We start from the raw sequence: 19,300 nt of genomic DNA on the forward strand, positions 1-19,300 counted from the left end.
TATCTCAAAATATCTCACTCGTTGGGAGGGCTTTCTGCTGGCCATCTGGGTAGGTACCACCTTCTCATGTAACATCCACTCGTAAAACAGCAATACTTAAAATGATTTTTCCCAGTATGAAGGGTGAGTGCCCCAGTGTAATTACAGGCAGAATAAATACCTTAGTTACCGAGTTAATGACTCGTTGATATAAAGGAATGATTAATTATTATAAAACCAATATATGATATTTGGCAGTGATCACTTAGTACAGGTGGTTCATTTGTTAGTCTGCTATACTACATATATTAATTGCAAATGTCAGTTACATCGAGTTAAGATTTATATTATATGTAATTTGTTCAAAAACGTGTTATGTACGTCATTGTATAAATGAATACTGGAAGTTGGGGTGTTGTCATAATTTAAGTTCTTTATACTTTCACTTTATGAATACTTCCTTGATCGAGTACAATTAATTATTATTATTATATATTGACGTAAACATACGTTGAAGTGGCTACTGTGTACTTCAAATGATTATTGTGAAGATAAAACTATCACTAGAAACTCATTATTATTATATCAATGTGTTATACAAAATTTATATATATTAATATGCGACTTAAAAATTTACATAATATACAGTTCTTCCTTAAAACAAACAATTTTAGAAACTGAGGAATTTAATCACGGCGATCGGAAATTATTGGACAATAAATATATATTCACCATAATCCGCAGTTTAACCTCAAAATAATGAATATATAAATATATATACCTATTTATATGCATAAAATATTGTTTTATAAATAAAAAAAATATTTCATCTATAAGAAAGTTTTGCGCATAACCTCCATAACGATCAGGAAATATAACAGAGCGGCCTCTTCAGAACGTGCCCTGTCTACGTGACTTTTGTTCTCGTCGACCTTCCTCTAGGAAGATGACTTCGTTCCGCTCTATAAGGCCTCACCTATCCTTTGTTATTGCAAGATTTACCGATCACGAATTCCCGGCACATAGCAAATGCGTCACTGAAAGGATGCGGTGAAAAATAATTGCTCATTAAACTTTTTTGAACGCGTCGATTGGAGCCACAGTTGAAAATTTACGGCATGGGATATTCTGTTCGGAACGGTATTACCTAAAAAAATAATATTGTCAATTTTTTAATTTGTCATTCTTCTATTGTAAAAATTATTATATAAACGGGTTGTTCGTAATAAATGTTCTCAGAACATACATTACGATCAACCCGTGGAATCTGAACTCTTATAAACTAGCGAGTAGACGAACGACGTAGTCACTGCCGATACTACTAACAATATAAGTAGCCAGATGATATTTTATAAGTGGCTACGTGACGTGACTCAAAAGTTACCTGCGTAGTTAAATAAAGCAAGTTAAAATATTTTGTTTTCGCACAACAAGCGTGAATGTAAATAACTATAGATATACCTGACGTTATATTGTTTTTGGATACTATCCGTCTCTTTTCTTCCGTGTCGGTTTTTGTCAACGATAATTAAAAAAAATATTTAAGAAGAGCGACATTAATTTTTGTTTTCGTAACATTGAAATAAATCATTCACCATGAAGTGGGAAGTTTTATTTTACTTTAGCATTGAAATGGATATTTTTTTCTTCTATAGGTTTTTTTTCTGATTAGAAAATTATCTACTTAAAAGTTATGATATAAAATTATACAAAAAAAAATTGTGATTGAGGTTGGGTGGCTTTGGGAAAGCCTGTCTGGGTGGGAAAAATAGAGTCTTTAACCCCAAAATAGACTTAAACGAGACAGTAATTACAGGTACAAGGGATATAGTATCCTATGGCTGACATCGCGTTGACGGTGCTGGTATATTTTTTTAAATATATTAATATTGATACAGATCTCCACAGACGAGCATTTTTTCTATTGGGTTGTTTTTTTAGCGCGACTGCATGTTTGTATAAAGAATTGCTTATATTATTATGTTTATATTATTATTATTATAGAAAAAAAATGCTTACGTTTTATAAGCATAAAATTTTTACTATTTATACAAAATTTATAATATTTTTAATTATAGAACTAAAAAAAAACATTAACTTGGTTTATAAAGTCCCAGACAGGACGCACAGGCTTTCGTCATCGTAAAACTTTTAAGGCAATACATTTTTCCGAAAAGGAATTGAAATACCTTCCATTTAATTAATGAATAGGAAGCCCGCTACAGCGGTTGTTAATTTTAAACTTATTGACATTTAATGTTTTTTACAGTTGTTAGAACATCTCAATTTCAACCGTTGATTGATGAATGTGAATGTGGGTTCAAACCCCGGCAAGTACAACTGAATTTTTATGTGCTTAACGGATGCCTATCTGGTGCTCGGCGGTGAAGGAAATATTGTGAGTTAACCTGCATGAGTCAGATGATAATCTGTCACATATATAGCAATCCACATTGGAGCAGTAATTTATAGGTTTAATAAGCTCCTAACTTTACTTTCAAACAAAGAGGAGGCCTAAGTCCAGCGGTTTTATTTTATTTATCGAGGAATACTCGATTAATATCGTCCACTCATAAGCAGATTGAGTCCATCCATCCATCCATGATTATGGGAATCGATACATTTTGAGCAATCCCCTATATAGTATATGATAATCTGACTATTTAATAATATTATTTGAATACTTAAATTTTATAATAGTAACATTTAGCATCATTTTCCAAAGAGAATGTAAATGACGCATTACGCGTTCAAACAGGTAATAATTTGTAGCTGACTAATGACAATGGAATAAGTAGGTAAGTGTAATTATGGAGACGTCGATTTTATAAATCGAGTTTACTAAATATTTATATATGTGTATATTTACTAATATTATACTACTACTACTACTACTACTAGTAGTAGACTGGATTAGGCAAGTGCGTATATATCGATAATGAATAATATAAATAATAGTCGCATCCGTTTGTAACATAATTAAATAGAGGACCTTATTATAATAATATAATGTGTTTCGTCTTTGAGCATTTGAATGATTTTTAATTAAGTTGATATATTTTAATGTGTCCTTATTATTGTTCATAACGTATTTTAAGTTCGTTACATGTTTTTAAGCTACGTAATTGCATTGAATATATTCCGAACCCGGGCGTATTATCATTTTAAAAGTAATATCAAAATTTAATTAAATATATAAAGCAAATCTATATTTATAACTAAATGCAATACTAAATATGAATAATAAATCACTTTATCTGAATACGATAAATAATGATTACCATAAATGACATAAACGTAGAAACGACAAAGCGCTGATGTATCAAGCTTTCAGGAGTCGGAGCTGCTTAGTGAATTAGCGCTCCGCGACAAGTGCTCATTCGAGTTTGGATCAGTGCGCGAAGCAGATCGCTTTGCGGTTACGGTCGTGCGTTTCATAAACAACTAGAAACTTGTGAATTGTCGTGAGCTTGAGTGATGTCGAAGGATAGCCCGAGGCTGAGTCGGCTGGGGGTGCTGGCTCCCGCCGCGCTGTCGGCCTGCATGGATGCTTCGGTCCTAGCTGTGCCTGCCGCTGGTGCTATCGTCTCCACCGTCCTCAAAGAACTCAGCAAGGCTTTCATGCTTAAAAAGTGAGTCTTGTAAATAATGCTGCTGCGCTATGTTTGTATTAATTATTTTATTGCATTATTTAGCTTAAAGGCGCGTATTTTAGTCTACGTTATTTTTGTACCGGATGCTAGAAAAATATATTTTTTTTCACTGCGAAATAAAAATAATTTATAATGTCTTTTGTAAGTATCTATATGCGTGTATCTATATGCGTGTTTTTTTTGTACCAAACATATAAGTGTATTATTATTAGTACGGTTGATTATAAGTTTTTCTATATCAACTTTTGGTTATTAAAAATATTTTAATTATTTTATAATATATATCTATAAGATGATAAGCAAAAAAGATAGTTGTTTTCTCCGCCATACTTGTTTCCTTAACCGTTTTGATTAATTTAATGATATGATTGTATTATTAGTAACACACAAAATCAGATATAAAAGATATAACTTTGACCTAAAGTCACATACTTATATATATATATATATATATATATATATATATATATATATATATATATATATATATATATATATATATATATAAGTATCTGACAACTGACTGACAACTGACTGTCCTGTTTACAGGACTACAAGAATTTATAGATGTATAACAATACTTTTATCTAAAATTATCGCTCGGAACAAGACCACAGATTCAGTACAAGATCAGTCAAACCAATACTTAAATATATGACTTTTTTTTAATTTGATAAAAGCTATATATATGATAAAATGAGATAGTTCACATAATTAATATCTACGTCATTAAAATATCTGAAATATTGATAGCACCTATTCAACAGTGCTTTTTAATAAAAAGTCTCTACACTCGGGAAATATTGATAATCGACTTTTATCATGCGTCGTATCTTTTAATTGTTAGAACTATCAATGTCGTATATTACATCTCGTGAAAATACACGATCATTCGTATCAGAATACTACTGATACAGAATTATTCGATGATAGAAGAATTATTTCTAAAACATACATTTATCTGATTTACGTACATCAATAGTGTGCTATGCGATGAATGCTAAATGACGTTCACTCTGTTTTAAAATAATTCTCGACTTTGATAATAAATTCTACAATTTAAATAACCACAGCAATTACTATGAAGAATCCATTTAATATATATAAGGACAGATCGATTGACGTGCTTAAAATTTATTATAATATAGTAATGCGCACAATCTTATTACATCTTAATATATCATGCATACTTATTAAATATATAATTCAAGTATAATATATTGTGTGTCAGCGTAATATTTATAATTACAAATTACATGTAATAAAATATAATTATATTTAAATAAAATTATATGCCTATTTAGTTATATTCAATGGCTATCTAATCTATAGTTTGTAAAATGAAATCAATGTAGAAACGCGACAGCTATTTAAAATAAATCTCACGAGTTCACTTTGAATATAAATACTGTATGAGTAATACAAGATGTAAATATATCTTATAAAGTTATATTACTGGATTCGAACTATGTTAGTATCTGACGAAATAGTATGACAAAATAAATTGATACATCTACTTCCTAATGTGGTCAGTTGGCAATGTTGATCGTGACGAAACAGCGGAGGTCGCGGAGGCGGTCCGGAGGCCGTTCGAGCACCTGCATTCATTCATCTTTGCCTCTCGTAACTCTGACGGATTTGCTAACACTTCCGATTACTCCTTAAAGTAACCTTAAATACAAGACAAATTTGATCATCGTATGCAAATAAATAAGTACTGATTAGCTTCCCATTTGGTAAGTCTAAATTTCGACATATCTCGTTTGAGATCCTTTTAGTTCGATTTCGCAGTTTCTATAATGTTTTTGAATGGAACTATTGTTTCGCATGTCTTGAAAAGAAAGTATTACTTTTACTTTAAAATAACAAAGAACGATAGCAAAATGAATGCCTCGATAAGTTTCTTTTTAAATTACATATTTAATTTAAGGAAAAAAGTACGAATATAATCTCTAATAATTGAAACGCGTGGGCATACTAATTTGCTCTGTCATTTTTTTATTAAAACAAATTAACATCTTTTTTAATAAAAATATGATTAAAACACTTAACAGATTTAATTTTCGGTTATGTATCGCTTATTATTGTCACTTTGGTTGAAACGATTCTTGGTAAAATAAAATTAATTGTACCGTAGATAAAAAAATATGCTAACTACTTATTTACAGTGTGTGTCACGATGAAATATCTTCGATTATAATAAATAATTGACGCATAATACTTTATAATTACTGAAGACTAAAAAAACGAAATTACTTTAAAATAAATAAAGGCACACGACAATTATACATACGTGTTTATGGGAAACACCCAATATACGAATTAGTCATCAAGCTTTTAGAATACCTAGAAGTGTCAAGTTCGAATCCGAAGCTACACAGTAATAAAAGTATAAGATATACTGTCCATTTAATATTATTAACATGTACAGTACAGTTTAATGTGTACCTAAGTGTATTTTTTGGTAAAAATAAAACGCTATACATTGGTAGAAGTAGAGGTAATTTGATTTAAAAAACACAGAATGCGGGTAATATATATTGCTAGTAATCAATGAGCTAGTATTGTTTAAAAATCGTAAAGTTTATTACTCTCGGTGACGTTTATATCTTTACTGATTAAAGTCCAGTTCCTGTGTACGCTACTCTCTGAAATCGGATGATAATAATCTGAGCTGCATCTACGGCAGATTATATAATATATATACTACGGCAGATATAGGCGATTGTAGTTAAAGTTCAAATAGTTGTGAGAAATATAAAAAAATATAGCAATAAAGTTACACTAGCACGAAGTCTTTTCTATAATAATAAATAGTATAAAACAAAGTCGCTTCCTCGTTCTTTTATCACCACTAACGCCTTTTTAACCACGCAACGGATTGTATGTATACATATAATTTATATATGTATATAAAAATAATATATATGGTCGTTTAAGGCTCTTTCTATTAGTGAAAACCGTAAGCGTATTTTACAATTTACCATTTTAATTAATAATTTAGAAGATATCTCCGTTTCTAAATAACGTACAACCGAAAAATATATGTATTAATTTGTTTTTATTCTAGTAGGCACTTAAGTTGAGTTTAGGTTTCTTCTTTTATTTATTTAAAGGTACTCGATACATATTATTTATATCTATAGTAATATTAAATAGAGAGATCGCGAATATTGTGAATATAACGCGGAAGGGAAACTCGGGAATTACAGCGCCTGTTTGAATTTTTTTTTTCAGCATTTAAGAAAATAAGGTTTAATTTATGTTTAAAGTAAAGCCTATTTCAACCTGGAATAATGTACTTTTCAAAAGCTTCCACGGTGTGCGCTGTATGAATAGTTCAAGTTACACGAAAATAATGTATGGATGAATTGTTTTTTAATGAATATTTCTAAAAAAAAAATTCTTTTTAAATTTAAGTCTAATTTCAACAAAAGATAAAATTATTATATTAGGTGTTAAAAAATATTTTTCTAAGCCTTAAGAACAAACATGCAAATTTGAAACTTGCTCTAATTGTTTAATATTTGTTGTATATATATATATATATATATATATATATATATATATATATATATATATATATATGTATATATATATACATATATGTATATATATACATATATGTATATGTATATATATACATATACATATATATATATGTATATATATATATATATATATATATAGTAAGTGTCTACGTGTCATTTTGCGTCAATTTTTACCAAAAGTCAAAATTAGGAAGATGTGTAATAATTTTGTTAAAAGATAAGAAAAAATGATGATACCTGTAATTTAGCTTAATTGTCACAAAGTGTAAATCCTTAAAAAAAAACCTATTAATTTTAAACGCTTCATGTTGATAAATATTGCTGACACTAACATTTTGCAATTCGAACCCGAAACAAATGTTATTTTATATTCCGCCGAAGAAGATATAAGAAGAAGCAAGCGATTCCGTGGCACTCCTTGTTGTGACGGAAAGGGTACCGCTGGTTTTTTAGTGGGTCTTTCGATGTTCGAGGCGCACTCGGCGCCTCGGACATCGGCGAGCCCCACATACCCCCCACTGTTCCCGTGGGGGAAAGGCGTAATGCGTTTTTCCAGCGTTCCACCAAAAAAGCTAGTCTGTATATAGCATACATAATAATTATAGTTGAACTATTTTCAATGTTCAAAATTGAAACAAATTACAACCCGCATTTGAGGGAGAGGGCATGTGGTCCCTACGTCCTTTTCTGAACCTCTGACAACGTGTAAACGAATTTCATAATCATCAGTTGAGTAATCAAGGCGTAAAAGTATAACAAACAAACAATCTCACCTTAAAATTTATAATATTAGTTTGTATTAAGGAAACTCCAGTTAGTCAGTATGTATTGTGACTAATGTTTATATACCTGAAAACAAAGTATATAGACACTTTAATCTTTCTTTAGATTATTATATTAATATTTTAGTATATGTGAATGTATGTTCGTACATACCTGAATTTTATACTATTAACGAGGCATTGTTTATAGTCAGGATTGATGTAAACATGCTGTAAATAAACTAATAATTTACATAAACGGGCTCTTAATCACCTATTTATTGTCTTGTTTTTACTTTTATTCCTACATAATAACGCAATGAGTATTCTTACTTAGAAATAAAATTTAGATAAACATCCGTAAATCTTAAATTATATTATATTTGTAAATTATAAAATATTAAAATACATTTACTTGTTAGGAGGGCTTTGTGAAGGTATGGGTAGGCGCGACCCAATCGATAGTTATTTTACCACCAAATTGCAAAATTAAGTATTGTTGTCAAAGGTGAGTGAGCCAGTGTAACTTAAGGCGCAAGGGACATTTCATCTTAGCTGCCAAGGTGGCGCCTTAGCAATGTATAGTTAAAGCTTCTGACAGCGCCAATGTCTATGGGTGATGGTGACCACTTACCATCACATGGCCTATTTGCTCGTCCAGCTAGGCGAAAACAAATATAATATATATAAACTAATTTAAGATGAAAATTGCGCTTGAGTTGTGCCTAAATATATGCCAAGTTGTGTAAACAGAGGCAAAGGTGAAAATTTGGATATATGATTTTGTTGTCTTCTATTCTGCCGGATAAAATGATCTTTACATAATATAATATAAAGATGAATATCGAATGCTTTGAGCGGTTTGGTGTCAATCACCTGCGTGTGAGGAGTGGGACCGGTTTGTATCATTTTGCATGTACATAATATGTTGTCGGAACTTGGAATACATGCGCGAAATTATCACGCGATTGCTTTCTTTAACTGTTTTTATTTACGAATATTTAATGTCAAATTTAAATAATTCCTATAAAAATATTTACGATGTATTTAAAAATAGAACTTATATACGTTAACAACTGGGATATTAATGTTAAATAAGTTTTTAATATGTAAGCAAAGAGCTAAGAGACAGCATTTATCACTGTGAAAATTATATCAAAGTAATCATAAAGAATTGATCAGCGTTCCCACAGACAATAACAAGAATTAATTATTTCATTACGTTCCATGGTACTAGCTAACATTGAAACCGTATAATAGGATATCATATTAAAAGAAAATATTTAAGCGCATCGAAATATCTTAGCATAATTTTGATATATTTATTTTCCGCGTCTGTCGTTTTATGAAAATAAAATTACCAAGTTTCTTTTAGTTGTCTTTTCGTTGAATCAATTAATGTCATTATAAAAATATTCGACCAACTTCTCGGCTCTACCCCGTCATTAGTGTTTGGAAAAACCGTGCATCAGCGCTGCGATGGGCCCTAATGATACGTAATAGTGAAATTGCACAACGCTATAGGAAATATTGCGGTGATTTGCAATCAATATTATTTTCCGCGGAAGTAGCAACGTTATTCCTTATTATGTTGTCAATTAACGATTATTCTCTGCAAAGAATGTTAGTTGACAGGTATTACCAAAAGACTTCTAATATTTTCCCATGTATAACGTACTTATTAATGATGAGAAAATACGTACATTAAAGTAATTTACAATATTTTAAGTGTGATAGTAAAAACATGACTGTAATGGCGATATTCGTTAAAATTATAGTACATTTCTAGGAGAATCGATAGTGCTCTGTCTATAAATGATAACTACTACTATTTATTTGAAAATTATTACTTTAGATGTAGATCCTTCTTATATATATTTATAAATAAAAATGAATGTTTCGTTGTTTAAACCATTGATCCGTTTGTAATAAACGTTTGGTGGGTTCTTCAGTTTACGCCTTAGGTTTTTGGCTCATAAAAACAAGAAAAAAGCCACTACCCTTAGTTGAGGATTTTTTCTTATAATATTCACGACATCGTTCAAAAATAAACGAGTTGAAATAAATTTACAATCGTCAAATATATCGTATTTCACAAACGTTTATATTATTGTAATAAGTGTTTATATAGTAAATATAAAGCAATATACACACAAGAAATAACGCGTCCCATAATTTTACAGTCTTATACGACGAGTGGATTTTTTCTTACAAAGAAACTGAATTGTACCGAACTTATTTTATTATTAAAATCGCCTAATAAAGTTTAGTTTAGGAATTAAGTCACATAGAAAGTTAATCAAATGCATATCATAATAGATGAACATCATACATGCCTAATCAAAGGTTTTGTGTATCACATCTGTTACCAGGGCCTGACATATAGAACGCGAATTGTGTGAGTTTGAGTATATGAGTAAAATAATTCAGGGACCTATTTAAAAAAAAATCAGTTGGACATATATCATATAAACAATTGTTCCTAAAAAAAATCCGTGATAGCATATAACCTTCTTGAGATAACTCAAGTGTCTGTAATAATTTTTACTGTTAGAAAGACTGAGAAAAAATGACACCTTAAGTTAAATTTAATTTTCACAAAGTTCATATTCATAAGTTTCACAATAAAAACATATTATTAATTTTAAGCACGTCATATACATAGATATTGCCTAACTAGCACGATAAATTTTACGAGATAAAGATACACTGGGATGTACGATGTTTAATCCTTAGCACTGTACAGGCGTACCAACCAAACGATCTGATTGGCGGTTGCTTATATAAAAAATAAAAAAATAATAATTTTCACGTAAAGCCGATGGTCCTGCGCCTGAACTCTTTACGGTCGTGTCGGATTGCCATCCCATCGGATTAAGAGAGCTAGGGAATAGGAAGTGCACAAAGGTGCGCTCTAATATTTCCTGCGCAGTCGAGAGCTAATCTCTCTTGAGATTGGCAGCCATGGCCGAAATCAGTTTGGAGGACATTACTATCTATTATTAAAACAGCAGAGCTAAACAATATTTGCAAATTCTACACAAACTTTCAGCAAAATGTGTCGCGATATTAGAAAAAAAGTAACTAGTATTTTCATTGCACAAATATGTTACAACACAAATTTGATTACAATAATTTACAATTTTTGAGTCTTTTCATGAATTAGACGATGCAAACACCATAGTCGCGTGTAGTATTTTTTTATGGAACGATTGAGAGAACACTAATATACGAGTATATAATGCTAGGCCACTTCCTACTCGTCAGAATGATTGGAAGTAATGCGTACCTGTTGTCATTGCACGTTGTTAAAGTTATTATAAAAGTGGCAACCACAGAGGTTCACTTCCAATTATTCACAGGAAACACTTTATCAAAACACACTTTATTCAGTGACAAATGACTTTCAGATGGTACCATGGAGGCATTTCTGCAAAAGAAGCGGAGCATTTGATGATGGACAAAGGAAGGAACGGGTCATTCTTAGTGCGCGAGTCGCAAACGCACCCCGGCGAGTACGTGCTCTCGGTACGTGTGCGCGGTCGAGTCAGCCATGTTATGATCAGAAAGCAGGTGAGTTTAGTTTATAATATATAAATATAAGTATTCATTAATTATTATAATCATGAGGGCCCGATGTGGATTTTAGGTTGACGGCTATCCGGATATAGATATGTGCCATACCATTTGTTAGTTAAAATTTGTTATTCAGTTTCTTGTTTTGTTTCAATTATGTTTAATTTTTTTTATTTTTAGTAATTTACAAACAAGGGTGTAAAATTTAATATTATCAATTAATATGCATATACTTATTTCTTTTAAACTGAATAATTTGTTTAAGAACATTTGAAAGTCATCTGTAAAGTAGAACAAAAATAAATGTATTTATTAAGTACAAAATGATTACAGTATTTACTCTTTTATATATTGATTAAATATTACAGTGTATTAAAAAACCTAAACAAATGAAAACCAATAGACAACGATAAAAAAGTTCTAAGATTTAACGAGGTTCGAATGGATTGCTAATTATTTTTGTAAGTTTTTATACTGATTTTATTTTAAACAGCTTTCTATGTATGGCAGGTCGTAATTGTATGAATTTGTATAATGGCAAGGTACAAAAACGTAAGGTCTTATTTAGAAGCGACCCATTGGACAATATATTTTTTGCTCGAAACAGCTTCGAGGCTTAGCTTCCTACGCGTGGTGGCGTAACTAATGTTATGTATTGTATTATACGCAACGTTTTATCTCTGCTGGAAATGACTAGATGAGGATAATTTAAAACCAGTAAAAAAATTGATTTTTTAAAACCCCACTTACGCTGAATGTACTCGTACTTTAATCTGGGAAAGTATTACTAAATTTTGATTTACTTTGAGTGATACAGTTCATTTCATTCGCGGCAGTGAAAGAACGCCTATCTGTCCAAATCGGCCACCTGATGGTAAGTGGTCATCAAGGCCCACCATCATTGGCGATGTAAGAAATATAACCATTTCGTACATAACTAATGCGAGTAATGATCTTGTAGTAGCACTGGCTCACTCACCCTTTAACTTCACTTTCATTTCACAACAATATTGAACACTACTGTTGTAGAATATCTGATGTGTGGGTGGTACCTACCTAGACAGGCTTGCATAAAAGCCCTACCACCTACAAGTAAAAATAAAATTTAGAAACCGAAAATACTCTAAATAGGTTAAGTCTGCGGACTCTACCACAACTAAAGTCTACAAATTAGCTTCTTATTATTCGCACGTTGAAGTAACTATATAGGTATTAAAATACCTAGAACCAAGATAAAAATAATAAGAATTATTTCCAATTTAAAAGACTTTGGCCTCGGCTTGTTACTTGATAGCAATATCATATGTATGGTTAACTGATTCGTGATTTGGATTTGGATCGTAAGGCGCTTATTTAAATCATTACAACCATGTAAGTCTTATAATACATTTTATTTCATATTAACTGTATGCGTACGGGAGAAAATAGCAATTATTTCTTATTGATTTATTATTTATATAAATTAGACACATGCAGGTTTCCTCGCCATGTTTTCCTTCACCGTCAAGCACGGGATGAATTATAAACATAAATTAAGCACATGAAAATTCAGTGGTGCTTGCCCGGGCTTGAACCCACGATCATCGGTTAAGATTCACGCGTTCTAACCACAGGGCCCTCTCGGCGTTGAAATAGTGAGTTATAAACAAATATTATTACTAAAACCACGATCGACCCAAGGGATCTATTCGCTTGTATTGTAATCGTCTTTATATAACACTTTATTTGATTAAATATTACGTGGCGAAAGAGACTAACATTATCGTTTATTATTGTAATTTTAAATATTAAACGAGTTACTGTAATTTATCTAGAAAAGAGATAAATATTGCTGGAGACTCATCAATATGACGCTATAAGACCTACAACTTATTTATATATTTTTTTGAATTGAGTCTTAATAATTTCATAACAAAACCTAGAACACAGTACGCTGCATCAAAATCCATCTTATTTGTCTGAAAAGTTATCGGATAAACAGACATACGAGCTAAACTTTAGTTTAGGTTTACGCTATGCTAATCAAAGAAGGAGTAAAGATAAACAAACCTTAGAATTACATATTGCAGGCGATTTCTAATCGGTCTTATTACACTAAAACAGTTCTTGATGAATTTGCCTTTATTTAGAATACAACACTATTCCTATTATGACTATTTTAACTTCCAAAGTTCCGATTATAACTTCGCAGACATTGAAATCGCCATTTATCGCGAATCCATGGTGGATATCATAAATTATTCAAGATCTCGACCAATGATATCGCGTCAATTCGATTTCAAAGTTTTTTATTTGTTTTTACTCCTCTTGTGTTTGGAATAATATGCTAAATGTTGTTTTATTCTGTTAATTAAAATAAATATATCCAATAGAATCACTTCTTTCATATCGTGTTGTGTGTTAAATAAAAATAAATTCTAACATATATAATTACTTCAAGCATAGAACTATTTTATCCCCGTACGAATTTTTTTATTATAGAATAGGACGAGCATATGGGCCACCTGATGGTAAGTGGTCACCAACGTCCTTAGATATTGCCATTGTAAGAAATGTTAACCATCGCTTACATCACCAATGCGCCACCAATCTTGGGAGCTAAGATGTTATGTCCCTTGTGCCTGTAATTACACTGGCTCACTCACCCTTCAAACCGGAACACAACAATACCAAGTACTGCTGTTTTGCGGTAGAATATCTGATGAGTGGGTACCTACATAGACGAGCTTGCACAAAGCTCAACCACCAGCAAAGTAAAGTTGATGGAGATGAAATAATTGTACTAGTTAAAATGAAAATATAATACCAGATGTACTATTCTTCATTTCACGGTATTTTCTGTTCGGTTTGCTTAAGAAAACCTACGTTTCATTTTGACGGACTTATTTCAGCATACACATTTTTTGCACATATTGAAGCGCTAAAATGGTTTGAGGTTGTTTATTTCTTATTGACATTATTATTTATAAGCGGCTGCTGGACATCAACCTTGTTTAGGCATTGAACTACGTTTTTGATAGTAACTATTTATTTCTTTAACGCAGCGAATAGTTTAGATAATTTGATTTTCGAATATAGTTTTCTTGCCCTATATTTTTAAGTGAAACATCTTTTGGCGAGTCTGCAAACGGCATGACGTTCTCTTATGTCGTCATGCCAGTTCTCTGTACCTATTCTCTACTTCATTGTCTTTGCGAGGCGTGTATACTGTATACCTCGATGACTGCCTCGTTGGTCTTGTGGCTAGATGCAAGGCGCCGGGTTTGTCCGGAGATAGAAGTTGGAAGTGTGTACGCTCAGTGCCTTGGAACAGCTTTTATCTGTTGGTCCTACGCCTGAACTCTTTCCGGTTGTGCCCGATTGCCGTCCCATCGGATTATGACAGTTACGGAATAAAGTGGTGTTTGCGCACACACTTGTGCGCTTATAATATGCCCTGCCCAGTTTGCTAATCTCTCTTGAAATTGGCCGACGTGGCCGAAATCGATTCGGAGGACATTATTATTATTATTATAGTTATGAAAATCTCTGTTTTAATTTATTGATTTTATTTAATTATACATTATTTCTATAATCAGCAAACCATTTTGATGTTTCACATCTTTTGGGCGTCACGTGACGGCAACATTTTTTTAACTTATTTTCTAATATAACTATGCACGCATGTAAAAATTAAATATTCAATTCAGTAATAATTGACAAAACGCGTATATTTATCAATTATCAGGTAAATTTGTTATTATTATAACCGAATGGCATATTATTTTATTGCTTTGGATCTATTTCAAGCCTTGTTAAAATTAACAATATATAAAAATTGTCGAACATTACGTATTACAGACCCTTACAAGATTAATTTTATACATAATTCATGTTTAAATAAAATAAAATTTTTATATACTTTATAAAACCTGCTTCGATGAACGTAATTAAAACATTTTATCAGTTGTTTATTCGACAACTTAAAAATGATAACCTTTGTTCTTTCCCATGAGATATTTATTTCTAAGATATATTTTATTTAAAAATAACATCACATTTGAAGTTATATAGTACAATTAAAAAAAAACATTAAACACAAGTACGAGTTTTACTCAGTATTTAAGTAATTTCATCGCACACAATTAAAAAATAACTATAAAAATGACTTCGTAAAGTCACGTAGTAAACAATCTCGTGATACTATTATTAATATAATTATTCCGTATTTTAAGAATACATTACGTTATATATATTCCCATCTGAGTCTTGTCACGTGTTTTTACATACATAGGTCTTATTAAATAAAAATGCGATTGACATAAGAATGTCCGTTTTAAATGCAGATTACTGCCTTTAAGGAAATAATTATAACAATATTTTAAAGTTAAATTGACAAACAATTAATACGTAGAGATCATATAAAATGAGATTTATTACTTTATTTCGTATTATTTATCTTATTAAAAGGAAATAAACAATGTTATTTAATGTTTTACAATTGAATGGCATGCGTTTCAACACTTCTTTTAATATATTTTTTATAGGCAGTGCAAAAATTCTTCTCATATGCATATATAATGGTGTAATTATTTTTTGTAAATTTTGTTGTAATTTAGCGATGGTTTTTTATATTAATAAATAAATTATAATAATTGAATTGATTGTATTGGTAAACAGTTATATTATATAAATAATGCTAAACGTATAAAACAAATACAAAATAAAAGAATTTTGTCTTTAAGATTTTATTCAATGTTCAATAAATATGAAGTTACTTATTAAGTAAGTGAGACCTGACACATCCTTAACGACAAAAATATTAATAAGCTATAAAACAATATTGACCAATAATATAATTTCATTTTCTTTTTTTCATAATAATTGTCAGGACAATTATGTTTTTTCTTTTTAAAAAAAAATGGCGTTATCGTTATTGGATATTATATACTAAATAATGTTTGATAATTATCTGTTATGATTAAACAAAATAATAAATAAATATGGAAGTTAAAGAAATAAAGACATAAAATTAATTAATATTTCTTATTACTTTATTAATATCCAGCAACAAATTACATAATATAGTTTACGAGTTACGCACACACAAGGAAGTATATTATAATGTAAGTATATTTGAAATTATTGAATTAATACAATGCAAGCAGCCGGCAAGAGCTATTATTAAATATATTTCAGAAATGTGCGGAAAAATTCCTCCCATTTGATACCCAACACGGTATAATACAAAAATACTTTTTTTTTTGTCAGGACTACAACATGTCCTCAACAGACCGCCCTATTGAATGTGTGACGTGATATATCCTAAAACTACCGGACTGTTTATGATGGCTAGTAAATTTTCGTTAACGTAGTAATTATGTTAGTTACTTTAAAAAAATATTATATTAAACGAATTTTCTAAAAATTTGTACACTCAATGCTGTAACTGTGAGTCAGTCGTTGAAGGCTATTACCTTAGTAAGTTATAACCCTTAGGATCTTTATTATATACTCTTAATGCTCTCATGTTCATTAAAAATAAGATTTAATGTTACAAAACATAGTTAAGAATTAGAGTTATTTAATGTAATGACAATATTTATCAAAACATAGTATGGAATATTGCATTTAAATTATAATTTTTTGATTTTGCTTTCATATATTTATAAAAATCTACATACAATGTTGCAATCCTAGCTACACATTGCCATTTATCACTTAAACCTAGTCTGCAGGCGGATAGCTCTATGCGATTCTGTTAGCCTAGTACTTGATCTAACATTGTTGCAACGATTTATGCAGCAAATGATAAGTGTTTGAGATAAAATTGTTTTAACCAATACGGATTAATATAATTTAATCTCCTATTACGTATTATGCCTACTTATTACCGTGGCTAATTATTGATTTGTTACATAAAGTTACAAAGTAATTATAATTATAAATATTATGTTGATGATTGTTGATTGATGATGATTCAATGATTCCAGTGAAAACTGGCTTTTAAAAAATGTTACCACTTTTTTCTTAAAAAAACATACAATTTCCATATGAAAAATAAATTCAATATTTTCATTTTAAAATCGCACATCCGATAATCTTACAAATTTATATTATTTTTATTTAGAAGGTTTATTTTATATTTATAATATGTAATTAATGCGTACGTTTAGTTTATATATTTGGTGTTGAAAATGTTGATTACAAAATTTATACACATTTATAGAGATAATGAATATTTCCTGCTGAAGGTTTGCTTCCTTTAGCAATATTAATGGTAACGTATCATCATCAATCATCATCAATATACAGATTAAATTTTCAAGTGCACGTGCTTGGCCAAGCCCGATACTATGAGGAACAGCGAAAAATACTCAAAGATGTCTCGGGCCCGATTTGAAAAAAAACTTAAAATACATCATTGGACTTTTGAAAATAAATTTAAGTAGCCAATATAACACAATCCTAATAATGAAAAAAAGCACTTCCAACGACTTCCAAAAAACGTCCAAAATCGATCTAATCGGACGACGTCGTCACACGTCGTTAAGTTATTGTTTTATAAAATTCAGGTTAACATATCACATTACTATTGATTTATAATAAAATGCAGATTGATCTCTTTTTAGGATGACGATTTTATTTAAGTTTAGAAGATAAACTTTTGGTAAAAAAAAATATTTACTATATAATTTTATTGGACACATCTTCTATTGCTTTGCAAAAATAAAATTGAGTTATAAAAATTCAGATAATAATAATCTATAAAATAAGCTTAATCCCGAGAAGTGAATTAAGTGAGGTTACAGAAAACGTTTCTTTGTTTATACTTGTTACAAGTTATATTGCAATGTAAATTTATTGAAATATATTGAATTGTATAAGTAGATGCTTTATGAAACAGCTAAAATATCGATTTACTCTGAATCATATGTGTAGGTAGCGAACCATTGACGCACATTTTTCACCTGCAAGAAGAATTAAATGCAATGATAAGAGAAGATAAGGCTTATTTTAGTTCGACATTAATTCTATTTTGCTCATCAATTATTATTTTTTTAACTTGATCACTTTAGGCTTAAAAATACTTAATAAAATAAATATTTAAGTATAGTAGAAAAAAAAATGTTTTACTTTACTTTACTTTAATACTTTATTTTTATTGTACATCACACAACAAAGAGAAAAATACAAAACATGTATATTGCCTAAATAAATGTACAATTATGGCGACCTTATCGCTACATAGCGATCTCTTCCATGCAACCAAGTGTAAGTAATTACAGATAGGATATGGGGTAGGTGGTGGTATGAATAAAATAATATTAATATTTAATTAAAACAAATCCAATTATTAAATGTAAATATACATATTATACATACATATATAATATAAAACAATTTATATATATATATATATATAATATAAAATACACATATATAAATTATATTATCAGTATGTACAAAATTATAAGTATATGATATAAATACATACTATATCATACAACAACGAATAAAACGATAAGTCCTCAAACATAACAAAAAAGAAAAAAGAAAAGCAAATGAATAATACAAGAAATACTGAAATAAAAGAAATTATTTGTGATAAGGCATTTGAGACAAAAAGTGATCTTTCACAAGTTTTTTAAAAATATTTATAGTTTTATGTAAAAATAAGTGAAATTTAAATAACACAAGATTATATTATCATCTGTAAAATTTATAGTAATAAAAAACACTGAATTTTAACAATATTATTAACATAGAATGATAAATATGTGCGGTTCCATTTACGTAA

At 29.9% G+C, this 19,300-nt stretch overlaps 1 protein-coding gene across 3 annotated transcripts in view; it reads left to right on the plus strand.

The window, feature by feature from the left end:
• Window positions 1-3,337: 3,337 nt before the first annotated feature.
• The window catches only part of LOC126780372 (tyrosine-protein phosphatase corkscrew-like), a 37,117-nt gene continuing 21,154 nt past the window's right edge, over window positions 3,338-19,300 (plus strand). For all 3 annotated transcript variants that reach the window (XM_050504822.1, XM_050504824.1, XM_050504823.1), the window contains exons 1-2: window positions 3,338-3,611; window positions 11,355-11,517. In XM_050504822.1, coding sequence (XP_050360779.1) covers window positions 3,457-3,611; window positions 11,355-11,517 — 318 coding nt within the window. In that variant the 5' untranslated portion in view covers window positions 3,338-3,456. The remainder of the gene's footprint in view (window positions 3,612-11,354; window positions 11,518-19,300) is intronic.

This window comes from Nymphalis io, chromosome Z, assembly GCF_905147045.1.
Source record: "Nymphalis io chromosome Z, ilAglIoxx1.1, whole genome shotgun sequence".
Lineage (NCBI taxonomy): Eukaryota > Metazoa > Arthropoda > Insecta > Lepidoptera > Nymphalidae > Nymphalis > Nymphalis io.